The sequence below is a fragment of the Branchiostoma lanceolatum genome, chromosome 4, assembly GCF_035083965.1.
Source record: "Branchiostoma lanceolatum isolate klBraLanc5 chromosome 4, klBraLanc5.hap2, whole genome shotgun sequence".
Classification (NCBI taxonomy): Eukaryota; Metazoa; Chordata; class Leptocardii; order Amphioxiformes; family Branchiostomatidae; genus Branchiostoma; species Branchiostoma lanceolatum.
Genome location: NC_089725.1, coordinates 9919796 through 9940115, shown reverse-complemented (window position 1 = coordinate 9940115; position 20320 = coordinate 9919796). Strand labels below are relative to the sequence as shown.

The 20320-nt window shown below is 38.7% G+C and overlaps 1 protein-coding gene across 7 annotated transcripts in view; it reads left to right on the top strand.

Moving 5' to 3' along the window:
- LOC136432504 (uncharacterized) overlaps positions 1-18983 on the top strand; it is a 105851-nt gene extending 86868 nt beyond the window's left edge. For 3 of the 7 annotated variants that reach the window (XM_066423824.1, XM_066423826.1, XM_066423823.1), the window contains 18 exons: positions 308-397; positions 3756-3882; positions 6882-6967; positions 8229-8267; positions 9396-9438; positions 9703-9765; positions 10711-10850; positions 11342-11428; positions 11898-11978; positions 12505-12693; positions 13464-13669; positions 13881-13979; positions 14121-14215; positions 15009-15108; positions 15597-15693; positions 16266-16383; positions 16715-16753; positions 17128-18983. In XM_066423824.1, the coding sequence (XP_066279921.1) occupies positions 308-397; positions 3756-3882; positions 6882-6967; positions 8229-8267; positions 9396-9438; positions 9703-9765; positions 10711-10850; positions 11342-11428; positions 11898-11978; positions 12505-12693; positions 13464-13669; positions 13881-13979; positions 14121-14215; positions 15009-15108; positions 15597-15693; positions 16266-16383; positions 16715-16753; positions 17128-17330 (1902 nt within the window). In that variant the 3' untranslated portion in view covers positions 17331-18983. The remainder of the gene's footprint in view (positions 1-307; positions 398-3755; positions 3883-6881; positions 6968-8228; positions 8268-9395; positions 9439-9702; positions 9766-10710; positions 10851-11341; positions 11429-11897; positions 11979-12504; positions 12694-13463; positions 13670-13880; positions 13980-14120; positions 14216-15008; positions 15109-15596; positions 15694-16265; positions 16384-16714; positions 16754-17127) is intronic. The other 4 variants (XM_066423827.1, XM_066423825.1, XM_066423829.1 and 1 more) reach the window with 4 other exon arrangements.
- Positions 18984-20320: the final 1337 nt, after the last annotated feature.

The window sequence follows — 20320 nt, the reverse complement described above, 5'->3', positions numbered from 1 at the left end:
AAAAGTTCAGAACTATGTAATGATTGTGATATTACGCTTCATTATTTTATTCTTATAGCTTTTAAAAAAGCTTTATTTTTAATGTCACAATTCAGTGGAATCCAATGAAGAATGATATATGTGTGTAATTGCCTACACATGGCAGTGACTTTGATATGGCATCTAGCCATTTGACCGTACAATATTAATGTAGTTGCCCTTCAAAGTACAACAAGCTATTCCAACATCACAGACTTTCAAATCCTTCTCATTACGGCGACCTTGTGGTCAGCCGTTAAAGGTCGTATAATCAGAACGTCTTCCATAGATCACGTTGTCCTTCCTGGTATACGACTGGGACGGAAGGAAGTTCTGCAATGACGACTTCTTGGGATCGTGCAGCCTATCTCTGGCCCAGGTAAGCAGCAAAGTTCAATTTCTTTAAAATATTTGTTAAGGCCATGTTGATTTGATTATATGGATGACATCCTCTGGGGACCCCAAAACTGATGCGTGTGTGCAAATAACATTTTAAAAAGTTTGGCAAAGAAAAAGTTGCCTTCATTATGACATCCACCTGGTCATGATCAGGAAGGATAAGCTAAACTCAACACACAGAGTATGTGTACCAAAATATAGTTTTTTTGTTCTTTTAATCTTCTTTGACTTTGGAATTGTCCTTGGCATTCAGCGATATTAGTATCCGTATTCCAAAATATTTTTTTGCAATGTAACGTTTGGTAACATAAATTCAGGATTTTTCCGATAATGGTTGACTGAAATCAATCTAGCAGAACAATAAACCATCCTTTTTTCTATTATTCTGTCAGTATCATGTACTATCTTTGCACTAATCATATATATGGTAGATTTTGTCTCTAGTCGTGCTGACACCATAATATTTCAACTTGAAACTACCGTCCGCCGCACTCACAATGACGGTGCTGTCGGACAGGGGTGCACATTAATTCGGGAGAGAAGATTCGTCTTGAATATCTTACCGCTAATCACATTTTATACAGCAGCTATTCGTTCCATCCTTGGCTTGAGGAGAGTGCTATGGATATAGACGTGTCCAAGTAAAAAAAAATACACGAAAAAACGGCCGCACCGCACACATCAGGCCTTTGCTAACATCCCGTTTGTTGAGTCGGTAGAACGTCACTCAAAGTCGATTCCCACCGTCATGGCAACGTGTACATTATTCATGGCAAGTTAGCTGGATGCCGTAGCAATGGTTATACTACTATGTCCATGTGTTCCTTGTTGTGTTAGGAGCAAACTTTGAGGAAAATATCGTCTTTAGTCCACTATCACACGCAACATTTAGACAAAAAAGTGTTCCTCACAAACCTTTTGTCGTCTGCTTGACGACATGATTCTGGGTAACAATATGGCGGCGGGAAAATACTCGTGCCGTAGGTTGTAGCAACAAAGAGGAGTTTTGATGATTGATCACACTTAGAATCCAGTTGCAGGTTAGCAAAAGAGATTGTAATAAGTTGTCTTGTAAATAATTGTGTTTAGCAGGCAGGAGATGTGACATTTGTCTTATAAACCAGCGAACAACCGTGCAGTGTGAGTCTCCCACGAAGCCCCCAGACTCTGTCAATAAGGGACGGAGTGTTTTTGACGTCGCCAACTTCTAATGCGTGGTTATCGAAGCTTTTCAGACAGTGTTCTGAATGCGTTAGTCTGTCAAGTTTGCATTTCTAGCGGTATTACTGATGTTGCACCTAGCACATATCCCTAAATACCCCGTTTTCGAAAAATCCCGAATTTAAGTACCCCACGAATTTATGTTACCCAACGTTACAGCATATATCTTCTCATTTTGCACCTGCTTTGTTCAATATTCAGTATGGCCGAAAACTTATTTTTTTAATATACGAAAATTGATATGCGTGCAGATGTCATCCAAATAATCAAATCATCCCTACATGGCCCTATGAGCAAGTTCAGGGCATTTACATAATCAAGCACAAACATAAGGAACTGGATGGAAGAAACTTACAGTCACCTGTACTGCTACATTGTACCATCTGATGATGATGATACATACAGCACACAGTATATGTAAAACAGGCAGCAACTTACTTCTGGATGATCAATCTAATTCTGGGCTCCAGCTCCAAAATGCTTCATTAATGTTTTTATTCCAAAGGGTAACGAATAATTGTGGAAAGAATAAACAAGTCCTTTGGGGTTAATCCAATTATCTATGATTATACTATAATCATACTACAATTATATATAATTATACTATAGATATACTATAATCATACTATGATTAAACACTATTACAGGTTAATTGTATGGGAGTGTTTAGTTTCTTAGGGACTATGCGATGAAAGTTTCCAAGAAGAAGCAGCAATACCTGGTGATAGAATTTTGCCTCTTGATGCAACCATCAATTAGATCTGTGACTAGATCAGGAGGCGTCTAGAAAGAAAACCGACGCTCTAATAAAAGCTGTTTTGAAAATCGATGGCACAGCTGCCATAGGGATTAAAGTGTCTTGTACCGGATAAGTCAGAGGCCTAATCTTTAATTGACCTCTTGTTAGCTTGGTAAAATTAACGATTTATGAGATTAAAGAAATTAGCATTTCCTGCTTGAGGGCAACTTGATTTCTTACTGACCTATTTTGGCTTAGGCTGTGATGAACAGAAAAGGATCCAACAAAAGCTTCATTGGTTGATCTTATCATTTGTAACTCACTCTCTGGTTTTATCTAGAAAGTGCACCTTGCACTAGAACTAGAAGGACTCTGACAGTAGAGTAAGCAGTACGTTATGGTGTCCTTGAAAATTCCCTCCTTTTGACTGGAACAGATGAGACTTTGTGTGCTCTAGGGGCTTGTGCACCTGCGGTGTTCACCCAGAATGACCCCTACGGGTGCATTTGGTTGGTGAAGGTAATGGGGCATGAAATGAAGCCGTCATTTGTCAGCAAGTGTTCTGATAGTCAACCTTTCAATGGACCGTCTTTGCTTCTTTACTCTCTCCAAACACAGTGTAAATCATAATGTTCCTCTTTTTCTTCTTCTGTCAAATAGCTAAGTTTCTCCATTCAGAATCTCTTTTTTAGTTTTCATCCTATCCTTTCTGTGGGTGAATATGCTACAGTTGCTATGGCCAAGGAGGTTTTACCTCCTTGCTATGACTTGCTTTTCATATCTTTTCTGTTTGGGGCCAGAGTACTAGTCCCTGCTTGTCTCTCTGAAAGAATTTGAATTTTAGACTTGTTCCTCCTAATATCATTATTATCAAAGACATATTTAGACATAGCTTGAAAGTTAATCTGTTTTTGACAGAAATCATTCCGAAGCAAAATTTAAACTGTAATTTCCAGTACAAAACTTGACCTTACACCGACTTTTCAGTCTTTGTCAATCATGTATGAGCAGTCAGCTGATTCTGTGATTTCACATATTAAGACATATACCTGATTGTCTAAGATTACCATCAAAGCCCACAGGTTATTTCTTAGGCCACAGTAATTTGATTATATGAATGACATCATCTGGGCACCTCAGAGTTAAATATGCGAGCGTGTGAAAAAAACAAAGAAGTAAGACAAAAGCAAAAGAGGCATTGCATGATATCCAAATATCCGTTTCCTGATATTTTTCTGCAATTTACGCCACGTTTTCTCATTTTCGCACAATTTACAGTATTTCTGCAAATCTCCGGACAAAAAATGATGCATGCGTGGATGTTACCCATATAATCGAGTCAGCGTGGCCTAACTGTTGTTTTTGTTGCCCCATGCAGGCTCCATCCTGCACCCTGAGGAAGTTGATGCCTCTCGGGTACGGGGTGGGGGACAGGGTGGCAGATATGGGCTCCATCACTGTGTCGGTGGTCTTCAGGGCTGTGGGATCGGTGGCTAAGTGTGTTGGTAAGTAAACTCTTGTTTGTTTGTTTTTTGTATTGCTTACCCAGTAGACTGACTCATGGCGTAACACACCAGGTTTGTATTGAACAGTAAAAGCTGCACATACGAACAGATTTATTTGATCCACTTTCACCGGGAAAGACCCCTACTCTTTTAGATAAGTTTAGTAGGTTCTTTTACGTGCTCAAGGTCTTAAGGTGTCTCTCTCCCCAAACCGTGACCTCCATTCAAGCAAACCACTTTGAGCAAACCACAGTACCAACACTACCATATAATCCTCTGTAGGGCATATCAAAAAGGTTTACTAAATGTTTTATTAGTATCATAATACCTCCCCAAGGTAGTAAACTTCACAGCTACAAGAAATTATTGATTCCAAAGCTGTTAAGTTACAATAATGAATGAATGCAAGACCTTTATTGTACATTTCTGCTCTTGCAAGCTAAGTACAGGTCATGGTGATTAAGCAGTGGTATAATTACAGTCACTGTGATATTGAAAACATGGTACATGTATCTTTAAAACGTTGGTAGATGGATGGGATAATCTGAGATAAATCTAAGACAAAATACATGGGTGAATGCCAGACATAAGCAAAACCATATTCCTGTAGCATCTTCAGAAGCCCAGCATTTCGCACCTGAAGCATCTAAATCAAGTTGACAGTAAATGGTGTCTGCTGAAAGGCTGTCAGCTGGCACGTTCTGGCATATTCTTATACAGTAGAATCCAGCTATTTGCATTACTGTTAATAGCATACTTTGGGGATATGCATAAAATTCTGAAAACCCAAATTATTTCCCATTCACTCCATTATAAATAAGATGGCATAATTGCATTAGGCATTTTCGCATACTCCTGTATAGTGTTTAATTGCGTTGAGGGATGCTTCTAGTCTAAGGGGATACCTCCCAAATTCCACCATCACAGCTAGATTACATGCAGATTTGGGGACATTTAAAGTTTGCTTACAGAAGGACAATCAGAATTCTCTTGAGCTGGTGACCAGTTTTTCTTGTAAAAAGTTACAAGCTGGCTGTACAAAAACATCTGGCACTAACAAACTTTTGTCAGTCAGTAGTTATAGATACACTTCTATCAATTTTCCACTGAAATGCGGTCCTGTGGATTGTTCACAGAGCACAAATTTGATTTTCTTTATGGCTGACGATATTTCTTGTGGTGCAAAGGACCACTCTTTGGTATGAATGTTTGATAGCTTTTCGCTCCACAAGATCTGAGGAAAGCTCTATGAAGAATAAATTCTCTGGTGCGACATGACATCTGAGCCATTACATGCAATGATTACCTTTCCGCTATGTAAGTTTTACGTCCATCAAATCTTTATGGTCTCGTAATCGGCTATTTCTGGCATCACTTCGTAAAACCATCAATTTGGAGTCCCAAATGTGTTCTTCTTTTACGTACGAAACAAATCTTAAGGCTGTGGTAAGATGCTAGACTGACACGGAAGAAGCATGGGTAACCCTTAATGAAAGTACTTTAAGTATGGGTCACAGTTAGTATTCATTTAGAAGAAAAGGTTATCACAGAAAGGGGGAACCTCGGAAATTGCATTCCCATAGGAAATGGGGCATAGATTCACCTCGTTAATGGTCCTTTAAAGGACATCCGTGATTCTATACATGTCGAGAGCTGATCAAAACTGGTTGAATGCAATTACTGAAAGGGTATTGAAAGGAACAAGGTTGAAGGTCCATGTTGGTAAGTTGAATATGCTTTTTTCAAAGCGGTAAGACAAAAAGTTATTCCCAATATCTAAATCTACTCTTTTAGCATCTGATGAAAGGTCTTTGATATATTAATTGCTTATCCTTGTTAATATATGTTAAGGAAAGAAGAAAAGAGACATGTTACTTAGACTGGTACAAATACAAAATTAATACAAGTTCAATATTCATGATGGACAATATTCCCATTCCAAAACTTTAACAGTTCCCTATTCATTGTTTGGTCTTTCTGAAATCACTTTTCTGTACAACCAGTCTACATGCTTGTCATTCAGTCTGCAGTTTGAAACTTCCTTGGAATATTGTCCCCTAAACTGCTCTGTTTGAAATTACCCTATGGGTATGAAATAACCTTACCACCTATCTGCTGTTTTATGACATGACCATCAGTCCTTAAATGACTTGATGATAAACGTTTTACACAGGAAATTTCCGGCAGGTCTGCTCTTATGAAATGTAGATTGTAAATCTATGTATAGAGAGAGTATTACCCTGCGTTACATGCCTGTTTCACACACTGCTCAGGACCTATAATTGACAATGCTGTAAAGGTTACGATTCATCTGTCGGGATGACTTTACAAGCAGAATACAATTCTCCTGCTGCAAGGAGTCCATTGGAAACTGGTACTGTGACCACATAAATGCCTTCCTAGGGCTGCTTCAATTTCATTAACTGCTTCTTGAGGTTTGTGTCCTACATAGTGCAATTACAGTATCGTTTTTGCTCTGTTTTATGTTTGTCTTTGTGTGTGTATGTCATGACGTCATTATCTAACTACTGTAGAGACAGGATGTGAAGAGGAGGATTGTGTAACCGGAGTCGGGCAGGATGGGAAGGTCGGCTTGGCCCAGGTTCCAAGTTGGTCCCACTGACTGGCAGGATGGGAAGGTTAGCTTGGCCCGGGTTCAAAGTTGGACCCTCAGGCAGACAGGATGGGAAGGTTGGCATGTCTCGGGTTCAAAGTTGGTCCCTCAGGGTGGCAGGATGGGAAGGTTGGCTTGGCCCGGGTTCAAAGTTGGACCCTGGGCTGGCAGAAAAATGCATAGACAGACAACTGATTAACAAGAAATCAAAGATTCCATATTGCATGAATTTAAAAAAGACTGTAAAAGTTTGAGATGCCTTAAGGTATGAGATCTTTGATTTCTTGGGAATCAGTTGTTTTTGTCCACATGCTATTTATCATGTTGTAGTTTGTGCTCCAAACGATTGCTAGCGCTAATAATTTTGCTTGTTTGGTCTTTTCAGACCGTCTGACCCAACGAGACAGTGAATCAGACATAGAGAATGCTGGCAGCTTTAACAAACAGAAAAGACGATTCATGGCATCCATGGTAAGATCTATATCTACATGCACATCTGTACTGATATTCCCATCTTACTCCTCCAGTAATAATAGTGTCTGCCCAAGCAGTCCCTAACTGATTAAGTCTCCCTTGTGCGATGTCTTGTTTCATTGACAGCGTATTTACTGACTCCAAGACAGCTTTTTTTTCATTTGCTCGACTGAATACTTCTTATATCCCTTCGTTGTAATCATACAATCAATAACAATGTTTAGTTGACTGTTCTTATGCAAGGGATTTTTCTGTTTGAAAAAAGGTTTAACAGTCATAAAACACTTTGGCCATGTCCTCCTCTACCATGACTGATTATGAATAATCCGTTGCACACTGTTTCAAAATCATACTTTCTATGGTTTATCATTGTGTTTCACAAGAGTAAGGACTGAACATTAACTAGCAAAGGAATACACTTGTCTGATCTGTGAAATCAGATTCGTGCATACAACTGTTATGGTTACTTGAACCTTGTTTCTTGCTTTTGCCCCTCCTGCTTATGATAAACTGCATCTCCTGCCTGCACCTGGACATCAGCTGTCTTTGGTAATCCAATCAACTTGTCGCATAACTCACTAACCCCTGATACCACAGGCCAACTAACCCCCTTCACACACCGCTGGAGCCGGCACACAGATGTTGTCTGTTCAGATGTCCATTGAAAAGTCTGGTGGTAAAGATAGCAATGGTTCAGCACCAAGGACAGGGAAAGCAAAAATGAAGGGAGAAGAAACATCCTTTACGTAGTGGTGGAGAAATCTGAATTTCTATGTCATTCTTCAATGCAATATCCATCGGAAGGTCTGCCAGTAACAACAACAATGTTTCAGCACCAAGGACAGAGAAACCAAGGGAAGAAATCTGAACTTCGTGTGACGTTTTCCAATGCAAAATCCACCGGAAACACCAATTTGTTGGCCAAAACACCAATTGTTCAGCACCAAGGACAGAGAAAGCAAAAATGAAGGGAGAAAAAGCATCAATTCAACTTTTTTCAAAGCAATATCTCAAAATTGCCAAATATCGGCACTTCACTTTCTTGTTGGAATGACATCATTGTCTTACAATCTTCCTATAGAGCTGACACAAATTTATCAAGCTTTGAATGATTGAATGAATGAATGACGATTTTATCCCAGAAAGTACAGACAATCTCTAATGCAGTGCTCTAGTGGTGTGTGCAGTACTTGACACAGTCATGTTGTTCTCTTGACGACGTGGTATGCCTTGTATGTTTTCTGTGACTGTATGTTAGCTACCCTGCCAAGCTGGGAATAAGCTTGACACCAAGAAGGTACTTTCTCTCTCTGTCCTTACTAACACTTTCCCTTCTCTACCTTTTCTGAGCAATACTTTTCCTTATTCTCTCTCTTCAACATTTTCTTAATTTGATGTTTTTGTAGATCCTCTTAGTATACATATTGGACAATATTCTTATTGCTTTGATTGCAAATCCATCAATTTTTTTCTTCCTGCACTGCAACTTTCTCTTAGCCTGGAGTCCAGTCTTGTTAGCTTTGGGCCGCTCCCAACGTCGCTAGCCATGGGAGGGGGGAGAGTGGACCAAAGCTAACAAGGCTGGACTCAAGGCTAACTTTCTCTGACTTTCTTTCACCTTGTAACACCTGACACCATATTGATGTCTAGATTAGCTGCAAATGCATGACATCCCATTGTACATATCTGCGCTTGCTGTTGCTGTTGCACCACCTACAGCCAAATCTATTCTTACCACTTTTTGTAAAAAAAATGTGAGTCTTAGCTTGAAAGTTCAGCTGTATTGTTAGGAATCATTCTGAAACGAGTTTTAACTGTAATTTCCAACACAAAAATTGGACTTACTGAAATTTTTTACTGTTTAACACCGGTCTTTGTCAGGGAATGAGCAAACCGCTGCTGAGATGACGTCATGTTATGCAGATAGCACACGTGACTCGGTGAGCAGTGGATCATAAGTTGCAGAAAGTCTGTGGCGCCCCTCGTCTCTTTCTGCAACTTATGATCCACTGCTCATCAAGTCATGTGTGCTATCTGCATAACATGACATCATATCAGCGGTGGATTGCTCATTCCTTGACAAAGACCGGTGTTACACAGTCGAAAATTTGGACAAGTCCAATTTTTGTGTTGAAAATTACAGTTAAAACTTGTTCCGAAATGTGAGTATTCTATTTGAGCTTTTTCAATAAATGACATTTTAACTGCATATATATGGTATGACTGGACTGTTATAAAAACATTGGTTAATACAAACTTTTGACCTTGGCCTAGTTCTCCTGTTCCTAGATGCTATCTGTAGGTGTTGTGGTCGTTGGCATAGCAACTACAAAACTGCAAAATGAAGCTGAGAAGCAGCACAATTATGTTTTTTTTTTAACGTAATGGTAAATATTTACTGAAAAATTGTGACATTATTTCACAGTCCAAGTTCAAGCAACCAGATGCACTCTCAGGGGTAAGTCAAGGTAAGTGACCCTTTTAGAAATTTTTCTACTTTTAGAAGCAATACCAGGTCTCCATTTCAATTAACAAGAAGAGTAGATTATATGCTTTGAAATCATACCTTGTAATTATGAATCATTTTGCTTTACTGTGAGATTTTATAGATTCACTTGCCATACTTTAAAACAATTCAAATGTTAATATATGATTTTATACTATTGCTGTAACTTACAGTATAACATTTGCTATCTATTCATCAGCCTTAAGTGTTTTTTTTAACCCACCAGGCCATGGACTGATGGAGTTGAACATTTTGAAGGGGAAAGACTTGGAAGCCAAAGACATGAATGGTAGGGAACTTTTCTTTAAGGAAAGTGATCAAAACTTTCTTTATCAGTGATTCAACAGTATAAAATTCAAAGATGTTATTGTAGACATTCACATTGTTTCACAGGCATCCCATATAGACACAAGCAATGGACATATATCTACTAAAATGGAGTTGAAAGGAGTTTTGGATGGTTTATCTGCAGTTTTGAAGAGCTATCTTGGGACTTATTTTGGAGTAACTCAAACCATTGCAGATCCTTTATAAATTCTAGTTAAGTCTCGAAGCGGTTGCAGTGAGTTTTGAATGGGGCAAATGTATTATCAGCTCTGACTGTGGTGCAGAATAGATGCAGATTGGGACAAAGTTCTGGCCTTAGTCTCTGGGGACATAGAGAATACCTACTAAGTAACTATAGTGCTGAAGAGCCATCTAGAGAGCTATTTTGGAATTGCACATGTATGAAACACATGTACAGTCCATCTGCTACATTCAAACCATGGAAGAACATTTCATCTACTAGATCATGAAAGAAGAGATTCTAGCTCGAGTGTTCATCTTGATTGATATTAATCAGTTCAAATACAGATCAAACTGTATTTCCTGTCTGCTGGAAATTACAGTTCAACTTTGCCTCAGAAAAGAAGAGATTTGCAATGATTTTCGATACTAACATTAGGCATTTTACGAGTTCGATTTTGGGCCTAAAATGCTATTTTTTTACCCATTTCTACCCACTAAAATAATTTCTTGAGATCTCTATGACAAAAAATACCGAAGTGCAGTGCCTTATGTATTGACCTTCCAGCTTGCTGGATTTCACATTCTTCCAAGCTCTGGTTGTGGAAATATCTATGGTTTTTCATTGTTTGGAGAAGAAGAGGAAGAAGAAACGGAGGGAAAACAATATGTTTACTTCTGTGAAGGTAAACATAAAAAAATTAATAATTCTTTAACTGTCTAACAGGTCTGAGTGATCCGTTCTGTGAAGTCAGGATCAAGAACGATCTCCTCTTCAAGTCAACGGTGATCAAGAAGAGTCTGAACCCCGTCTGGGACGAGTCTGTCACCATCAACATGCCTGCACAAACTGAGACGCTCGACATTGTACGTTTGGAGAACTACATGTTTGTTTGTTTGTTTCTTTGAGCCTTTGTTTATTTCTAGTGTCACATATCAAATATTTTAGCTGTACTAATAACTTATTGAGTCTTCTGCTGACTATGACGTATGATGTTAACTTTGGTTACCACAAACCAAAGATTCTCTCCAACTTTCTTGAATTGTCGGGACTCGCCCTTTGATGACCCGAAAGTAAATTTTCTGTCAGTCAGCTTTCTGTTCCCCATGGTGCTGAAATGCCATCTAGCAGTTGATGTGAAAAGTGCAGTTTCAAGTTAATGCCTGTTTTGCATATGTGTTTGCTCATACACAAAACCTTCATGTACTCCATGGTACTGAGGTGCCTCTCAAAAGTTTATGGTCTCCATGGTACAAAAATGACATCTAGCAGTTTGAGTAAAAATTGCAGTCTGAAACCAATGATTGTGTAATACGTGATGACCCAAATGTTTACATTTTCATCTTTCCCTGTGCAGACGGTGTGGGACAGAGATCCCTTTTTCATGAAGGAGTTTATGGGCAGCATGTCATTCTCTCAGGAGGACATCCAGAGACTTTCAAAGGTGGGTACATGTCATACAGACTGATTTGCTGCATACTGTAAATCTTAAAGCTTTCATCTTAGTTTTATTTTCACATTGACCTCTCCACTGCAAATTTATGACACTGCATATGTCTCCTTTGTATGACTACTGTTCCTTAGAATTTTTTATCGCAAATTAAAAGCACTGTGAAAATTTCATTTATCCTCTTACTTTAAAATAAAGCATAATAAAAAATAAATGTGACAATATTTTCTCCAGTAATTAGAGAAGTTGCTTTTGGGCTTGAAATTATTCAAAGGTCAAGACTCTAAATCCTGACCTTTCATTGTCTACCCAACTTACCAGCCACTGGATGAAACATTGCAATCCTTTGTCCTCTATACATTGCACATGTTTTTAACTGCAGTAAAAATTTCCCTAGAACATTGAATCTGTTTTATTGAATTGAAAAAATTGTTAACTCAAAACTTAATTTGTACCTCACCAGGAGGGCCCTACATGGTTCGAACTGCAGAGAATAAAGCAGGGCTCTATTCAACTCATGTTCAAAGTCATCTACAATCCTCAGGTAAGCTTTTATCAACATCTTTCAGCTGGTATTTTTCTGGTATTCTTAAAAAGTTTGATGCATGGATGTACTCTTAGTATGTAAAGTGTTTCTAGCGATGAGGGGAGAACTAAGTTTGACATCACTTTTTTTATAGCGCTTTGACATATCGAATCGAATAAGGTCTTGTTTGCATTTACAAGAATAATACCTTATCTATAGTTTCCAACTGTTATGTCGGCAAAGACATTGTGTGCAACAGACAAAATTCTGATGCAACATTGACCAAACATCCAACAGAAACCGTGACAAATTTTATTGTAACTTCCAGACAATTCCAGCACACGTCTGATAACACAACTGAGGTACCATATGCATGCTTGATAAGGGTTAAAATGTGGCTAATTATTGTTGACAGTTGACTTTGGCACTAATTATTGATAACTACAAAGAATTCACCAGTTAGACCAACTGCCCAGAGTCCCATATATGCACATTACAATCTGGGACAGTGCTATTTGTGACAAACCTAACTGTTGGACAACAGGCCACACTAGAGGTAGAAGCGACGAGCAGTGAGGGACTAGACATGGTTTCAGGGGAGTTGGTAGAGGAGGAGGAAGATGTGTTTGAGGAGAACAATGACAGCAGACGCTCCAGTCAGAGCTCCAGTATCCATCAATTGGCCAAATCCCCCAGTAAGGAGGGGTCACGTCAGCTGGAATCTGTTGCTGAGGTAAACTTGTCACTTCTACTCTGCATGGTTCTGAAATGCCATCTAGCAGTTGATGTGAAAAGTGCAGTTTCAAGTATGCTTGGATTGGACATGTCTTTGCTTATACACTAAACCTGCATGGTGAAGTGCTACCTAGGAGTTTGGGTGAAAATGCAGTTGAACATTAATGCTTATTTATAGATATATAGTATAATAAAGTCATGAACTATGCACAAAGCTCCATGGTACTAAAATGCCATGTAGCTGTTTGAGTAAGAGTTACAGTCTAAAACTAATGCTTGTTTTAGTGGTGTTATAAACTATATGCATGACTTGGTGGCAAACATGGTGCTGAAATTCATTCTAGCAGTCAATGCAAAAGTACTGTACCGTTTATGCTAGTCCCTGGTTAGAGCTGAATTAGAATTAACAAATCTGTATGATTTTCCAATGCTCAGAAACACTTTCTATCACTTGGAGCAAGGATAATTTGAAAGTATGTCATGTGAGGGTCATAAACTATGCTTGTTCCTTTCCTTAGTGCTGAAATGCCATCTAGCAGTTGAGGTGAAAAGTGCAGGGTGAAATTAGTTCTTAGACCATTGCATCATGAGCTTTGTCAATGTGCTTTTCTTGAGGATTTGTGCTCCTTTTGTTTAAAGTTAAGGTATTAAACAGAAGCCAGAGTGACTTATGACGAAGTGTCAGAAAAACAAATTTATAGTACCAAATGCAAAGTCAAGTTACATCTATACTACATCAAAACACTGACAGATTATTTCTGTCTCTAGTCCTCCCAGTCAGAGTCTGACGTCCCACCAGAGAAGCCCAGGGTGGAGAGATTCTCCTCTCTGACAGGGATGTTCAGAAAAAAGAGCCTTCCTCGCATGAATGTGCTGAACACGTCAACAGATGGGGCGACGCCCAGTAAGAAATTTCCTGGGTTCCGCCTGAGGAAAAGGAGTAAGAGTTTCCAGAACCTAATTGTGGATACCAAGTAAGTAGTCTCTACCGTGTTAGTGTCAAGATGAACATACATCAAGCTAACCAAAACATTCACATTTCAGGCATGCATGCATTTTGAGATTCAAAAATGCTTGACAAGCATCAATATGTAATTTCTTCATTTATTTTGCTTAACCAGTCCATTGCTATTACTCTGAAAAGAAATATAGCAGAGATAAATCCTAATTCACTGTTTATTTCAGGCTCTTGTCCAACAATCTGACAAAAAAGACTGGTAACAAAGGGGTAAAAAAGACTGTATCAATGGAAGAAAGCTCAGAACTGTGCTCTCAAGTATACATGTAAGTCGTTGCCTTCAAGCGCCACCAAAAGTACCAGCAACGATTAATTGAAAGCATCACATTTCGAGGTTTTTTTTCTTTAAGTTGACATTATGTTTGAGCAGGGTTTGTCAAAGCTGTTTCTCCCATGTTGTTGTGCAGTAATCCACGACCACCTCTCCATCTGTCCTCTTCCTTTGTGAATGTCTCCAGGGAAACCACCAGTGCCAATGGAACTGCCAGTCCCATCCCACCAGGTTGGTTTGTTTGTTCTGCATACTGTAAAAGCATTTAAGTTTGCGTGGATTTCATTTCACGGTAGGGAGAAAACGGAGTGTTTGCGGTCACCAGGTTTTAAGTTCGCGTTTAGATCAGTAGCACTACAGTCATAGGTGGGCAGAAAGTTTCGCATAAAACCACCGCAAACATTTCTGCATTTACAGTAACTGGCAAGGGCGTGGTCATGTTTGTTGTAGATCGTTGTACGATTTTAATGTAGAGTTTTCAAGCAGTCTGTAACAGAACCAACCACGGACAAGACTGTTGAACTTTGTACGACACAAGCGCACCTATCTCAGGAATACCCTCAGTTTGCTATCAAACGGCGATCATACAACAATTATGACCAGGCACTAAACCACCGTCAGGAATAGCACACCAGTTTTGTACAGTAGGTACAAGCTTCAAAAGACCAGACATAGGCTTGATCCAATCACAATGGGATGAACCCCTACTCTTTTTGATAAGTGTGGTGGGTTCTTAAATGAGCTCGAGGTGGGGTTGTCCTCAGATACGGGACCTCCAGCTTTACATCCCATTCAAGAGGATGTCCTCAACCAAAGCTAGGTACTCATGTTCATCCGAGTAGAGTTTCCCAAAGACACGACATCTGTAAACTTTGTCAGGGCAATACTGACTGGTTTTATTTTGTACTGCAGCTAGGTGTCGCTGCTAACAGATGCGGTCCCAAATGTATTTACACATAACATTATATATTAGGTAGTTCATGCGGTGTTATTCAGAGGGATATATTTGCTTGTTTGTCTGTAGTGTGGAGGTACTACAATGTGAACGGTGCAGTGCTCAGGGCAAGGGGACTCAGGGGAGACATGCTGAAAAAAGAGCTGTACTGTAGACTACACTTTGTAAGGTAAGGCAAGCTTCAATTAGTCATGGTTGTCACTGTGACTGAGTGTGTGAGACTATCCCCGCATCAAATGACTTGCTCCTTTGTATAATCCATGCAAAACAGATAATTACGGTTATAGTACATTTAAAAAGCACAAAGTCTTGTGCTTTTAAATGCCTGTATATGTGCTGTGTAACCACTAGTGTTGTTTATTGTTCAGTCACCAGGGATTAGCCCTTTGTAATAGCATTTGTCTCGTTGGGTAAGCCCTGGTTGTACATGTATATGTCTTTATACAACGGAACAAATGAATGAAATGAAATTACCGGTAAATCAAATCTGTGGAGATAAAAGAAATAGCATTGTCCATGATTTCACTTTCCTCAACATTAAAAATAGAATAACTCATATCATGTAATGATGTGAAAGTTTGCTTCAAACAGAAAATGAACTATTTTCACACAAAGATGCTTATGACCAGCTGGTTTGTTTAACTTTCAATCCAACAGTTTTAATGCCAAAGGGCGGAGCTTCAAGGCCCAGCAGATCTGCAAAACAGACAAGGTCAAGGCCTCTCCTGCTCCGTACTTTGATGTCACATTTCAGGTATGACTGTACTTGTTTTCTTTATGTAGAATTGTAAGGATGACCCCAAACCGTTTATCTATCTCATGATGTTTTCCCGCAATTGATTTAGTTTGAATTCTTTTGTCTTTGTTACCCACTTTGTTTTAATCATGTTCAACTTGGTACTTTCTTCCAGTTCTGCCCAATTTTGCTTCATGACAGAATTTTCTTCTATTCCATTTTTTTCTCTTTATTTGTAGTGCTAATATGCAAATGAAGCAGTTAAAAAACAAATGTTTGTGTTTTTTTCAATCTCTATTCATAAATCAACAACAAAACAAAAAAATATAGTACAGCAGTCAGCAAATCAGCATAGATAACATATTTAAGTGTAGAATCAAATCAAAACTCAATCTTACTCTTCTTGCCAGAATATATTCTACTGTGTAAAAACAATAGATGTATTTAAGAAAAGTTTGGAAATTCAAGTATAATGCGTTTCTGATTTAGAAAATATAAATTTCGGGTCAAAACAATTATGACTTCATGAAGCTAAGTTTCCGAATCTAACATTAAATGGCGTTAAGCATAGATTTTTTAAATATTTGCAGGTGCCGTCAGATCTGACAGGTGCAGTGAACGGCAGCTGCATTCTACAGATGGACATCAAGAATATCGACAAACAGGTGGTGACCAGGGGGTCCGCATCTATCAGTGAGATCCTTGGAGGTTAGCAAGGCAAAGAAGTCTGCCTCTTAGTATTGTCTATTATAATTAATATAGATGTTGAATTACAATATACAAAGTATAATCCTGTACATGTAGTTATTGTAAAAAAAAAGCCCCTAAATCTTTAATAGAGCCTAAAATAGAGACTTTTAAAATAACAGAAATGAGATGAAGTCAGTCGAACTGTGTATGACTGTGGGGCAGTCGGGAAAGTAGCACCATGGACAGATACCACTCTCACAATGGTGTGCCACCCCACACCAAGTTTGTTCTATGTCACAGCTTTGAGGAAAATCTGCTGACTGCTGTTTTTCTCTTGTTTGTCTCACAGATTCTAGAGAAGTCCGCAAGTGGCTGAAAATGGATGATGGTAAGTGTGCAAATCTAAGTACAGGTATTTTGGTTCTGGTTTACTGGTGATGCAGCTTACCAAAAGCTGATAGTCCACAATTTGCTTTCTTCAGTTAAAAGTCAAAAATTTTGTTTTTTATAGGACTAATATAATCACAGAGTGGAACTTGTTGCCATAAAGTACAATAGGGGCATCCTACCTAGATGAGGCTTTAAATGACACAAGTAGATTTTTAAACATTAGGTGTGACAGGTCAATCAGTATAATATAACCAGCTGCTGTCGTGCTTGCAAAGCTGGTGTGCTAGGCCAAAGGGCGGTTATCCCTGCCATACAGATACAAAAATGCATTTCGTCATTTCATGTTTGAACTGTAATATTTTGTCCCTGCAGATGCGGAGGTGGAGATCCAGCTGTACAGCAGTCACCACACCAGTACGGCCGACCCCCCGGAGGTCCGACCCTCCACCCCAACCCGCTCCATCAGCAGTCCCAGCATGCAGAGGCTCAGCATGTCCGGACTGTCGCCAGACCTGCTAGCAGTGCCCCCTAGCGAAGATACAGTGCCAAACACCCCAGCCAAGCCTACAAGCTGAAACTCTACAGAGACACATGTCTATGTATAGACTGTAGTTTACAAGGCAAAATGATCAAAAATGATGACTGTTGTTATGGGAAGCATCTGACTCATTCCTGGCTATTACATCTTTTTGAAAGCTTTTGTTGCTCTTTTTGAAATAGAAAATAAGTATATTACCAATAGCAATCAGAAATTTGCTGTTATATCAGTTTTTCAGTTTTGTCAAATGGAACTCATCTAATCTGTGTGTACAGAAATCTTCAAATTTGGCTAATGTTCAGGTATTGCAAATTTGGCATTTCTGCTTCAGGTTTATGATAAGGAGTGAATGATATCATAGTATAAAAAAACAGCAGAATAAACCACATTTAAGTCCAGAAAAAGCTGATGGTGAGAATTTGTTCTTAGTGCCTGTGAAAGAGTATAGTAATGTTATGTCTGATGAAATTAGTGTCAAAGGTTTAATGCATAGGAGACACATACTATTAGATGGCTGTACATGCAAAGCTATGCCAACTTGAAGAAGAAAGCAAAACCCAAAATATCCCTTTCCTGCCAAAAGAATTTTTCAGGGGCCTTTGTAGGAATATTTGACGCTGAAAATTCTGGGATAGGTCTGTAAGATAGGTCTACTAAGACAACGTTTTGCAACAATTCAGAATCAATTTGTCTTACTTCCTATTATTGCTCTCTCATTTGAATTCTTGCTTTTATTTTGAATTCTTTTGGACATAGTGGGTCCCTCGAAAGTGTGAAATGGAACGAAATGGAACAAAACCTCATGAACTATTAATGAATCCTATGTTTACATCTATGCTATTGTTTGTGACCAACTTGCAATTTAGTTAATTTTCCTCTAGTTTCCACCTCCCACTCACTCAGTGTTTCTACAAGTTGAGAAATGAAAACAGAAAATGGTAGTAGTGAAATTGGTAGGATTGCTTCATTTGCATGTAGGGCAAGGTAAGGAAGACAGTGCCTTCTCTTTGTACTTCCCTGAGAGCAACAATTCGCACTGTCGTTAATCAATTTTGTAACAAAAAAAACACAAGATAAATGGGTTTCCGGAAAAAATGGGTAAGGCTAGGTGGGGTGGGCTACCTCAGCAGGCTACCCTTTCTGGGCTATAGCCCACCTTTTCTGCTAAGCCCAAGATAAAGTGTGCACAACTAGTCTCCAGGGCAATCGTTACAGTGCTAGTGATTTACATACTGCCAAAATGACAACATTAGTATGCACACGCAATTTTAGGAAATGTTACCGTGGCTTGTGAGCTTTCTCGTTTGTCTTGGAAACATTTATACTTGGGGCTGTAGAACAGCATCGATTTAGCTGATCAGCAGAGTACATATAACTATTATAAAGGTACTGTACATGTATGTCTACATGGGGTTGATTCAACTGTTGGTAGCAAAGCTCTGACTTCTTTTTGAAGTGGCAAATGTTCAGCAATTCTTGTCCATTTTGAGCCTTCTGCTGTCAGTCTGTTAGGGCATTATGTAAACAGCAATTGTATGCTAAGCAGAAAACTATATTATTGTTATATTGAGTTGATCCATTGTCTAATTTGTGTGTAAATATAGCAATATGTATGTGTTATCGTATGCAAGAACTGCCTTTAATTGTCTGATAAAAATGTGCAGCTATTAAATTGTGATTCAAACACTTGTACCTGTATTCTTGGATCAACTATTGTATTGAGAAAAAATAAAAAGATAGGTCTATAACTTAAAGATAATATAACATCGTACCATGGAAGATGGTTTGTAGAGGGTGACAACACTTTAACATATTGATGATAGTGATTCAAGTATAATTGTTGAAATTCGTTCTATGAGAGTGCCCAAGGTGCCCTAGACAAGGTAAAAGTTTTTTTCTAATGATTTTCAGAAAAAAAGTCATATTTTGTAGTGCCCTACATGTATCTGGTATAACAATTGCTGATTGTATTATAATCTAATGATACCGTACTAGACGACATATAGTTTGTATCTGTGCTCTTTAGAAAAGACTTTATATTTAATTATGAGCTGTAAGATATTATATCTTTATATGCATTGAAGTATTGGCATTGATAATATAAACATTTGGTCCTTTTTTCCTGTAAATATGTACATGTACTAGTAACAAACGGCCTAAAAGCCATGGATAGCTTTGTACAATAAGGAATCTATGTAACTGCAACCAGTTTCATTTTCCAAGAATTTGCCAGCAAATTTGTACCTGAATAAAAATAATGCATATTAGACAAGTACGTTACGCAGAAAGCTATCAGATGATATTTCATGTCCACAAGAATTTATTTAACAAGCTATTAAAGTAGATCTTGACAGCTCGAAAGTTATAACCCCGCTCTTGACACTTTCTGTAACCTCTCGCGGAATGCAGGCTTCTTGTAAATACAAAATATTTCCATAATGAAATTTCGTGTCTGCCTGAATCACTGCTTCTTTGTGGCTACAAACTTGACCTCATCAACGTAAATAATTTCATCAGGTTGGTAGAACATAGGATATTGGAGATTTCTTTTTGGACAACCAGTAAATCTCACCCGCTGACGTTTTGGTGTCTGTCAGAACACCTTCGGAGCTTCTGACTTGAGTACTGGAGTGGATTGTGTTCTCGAACTAGTCGAAGCGCCATCTATAGCTACCTCGGCTACTTATAGCGGCGAGAAGCAGTACTCCAGTCAGAAGCTCTGATGAAGGTGTCTGATAGACACCGAAACGTCAGCAGGTGAGATTTAATGGTTGCGTGAAAAAAAATTCTCCAATATCCTTGACCTCACGAGTCCATCGACGCTGAACCGATCGTCCGTCAGGATGAAAAGGAGAAGAAGAAGACTAGGTTCACAAAGTTTGAATAAGGCTACGCTGATATCCTTTAAAAACAACACACATATAGTATAACGTTACATCTAGCCAAGACACCATCCTCCGTAGTTACCACTGGTTCGCTCTTTTCGCTTGCTTAGGCCATGTTGATTTAGTTATATGGATGACATCT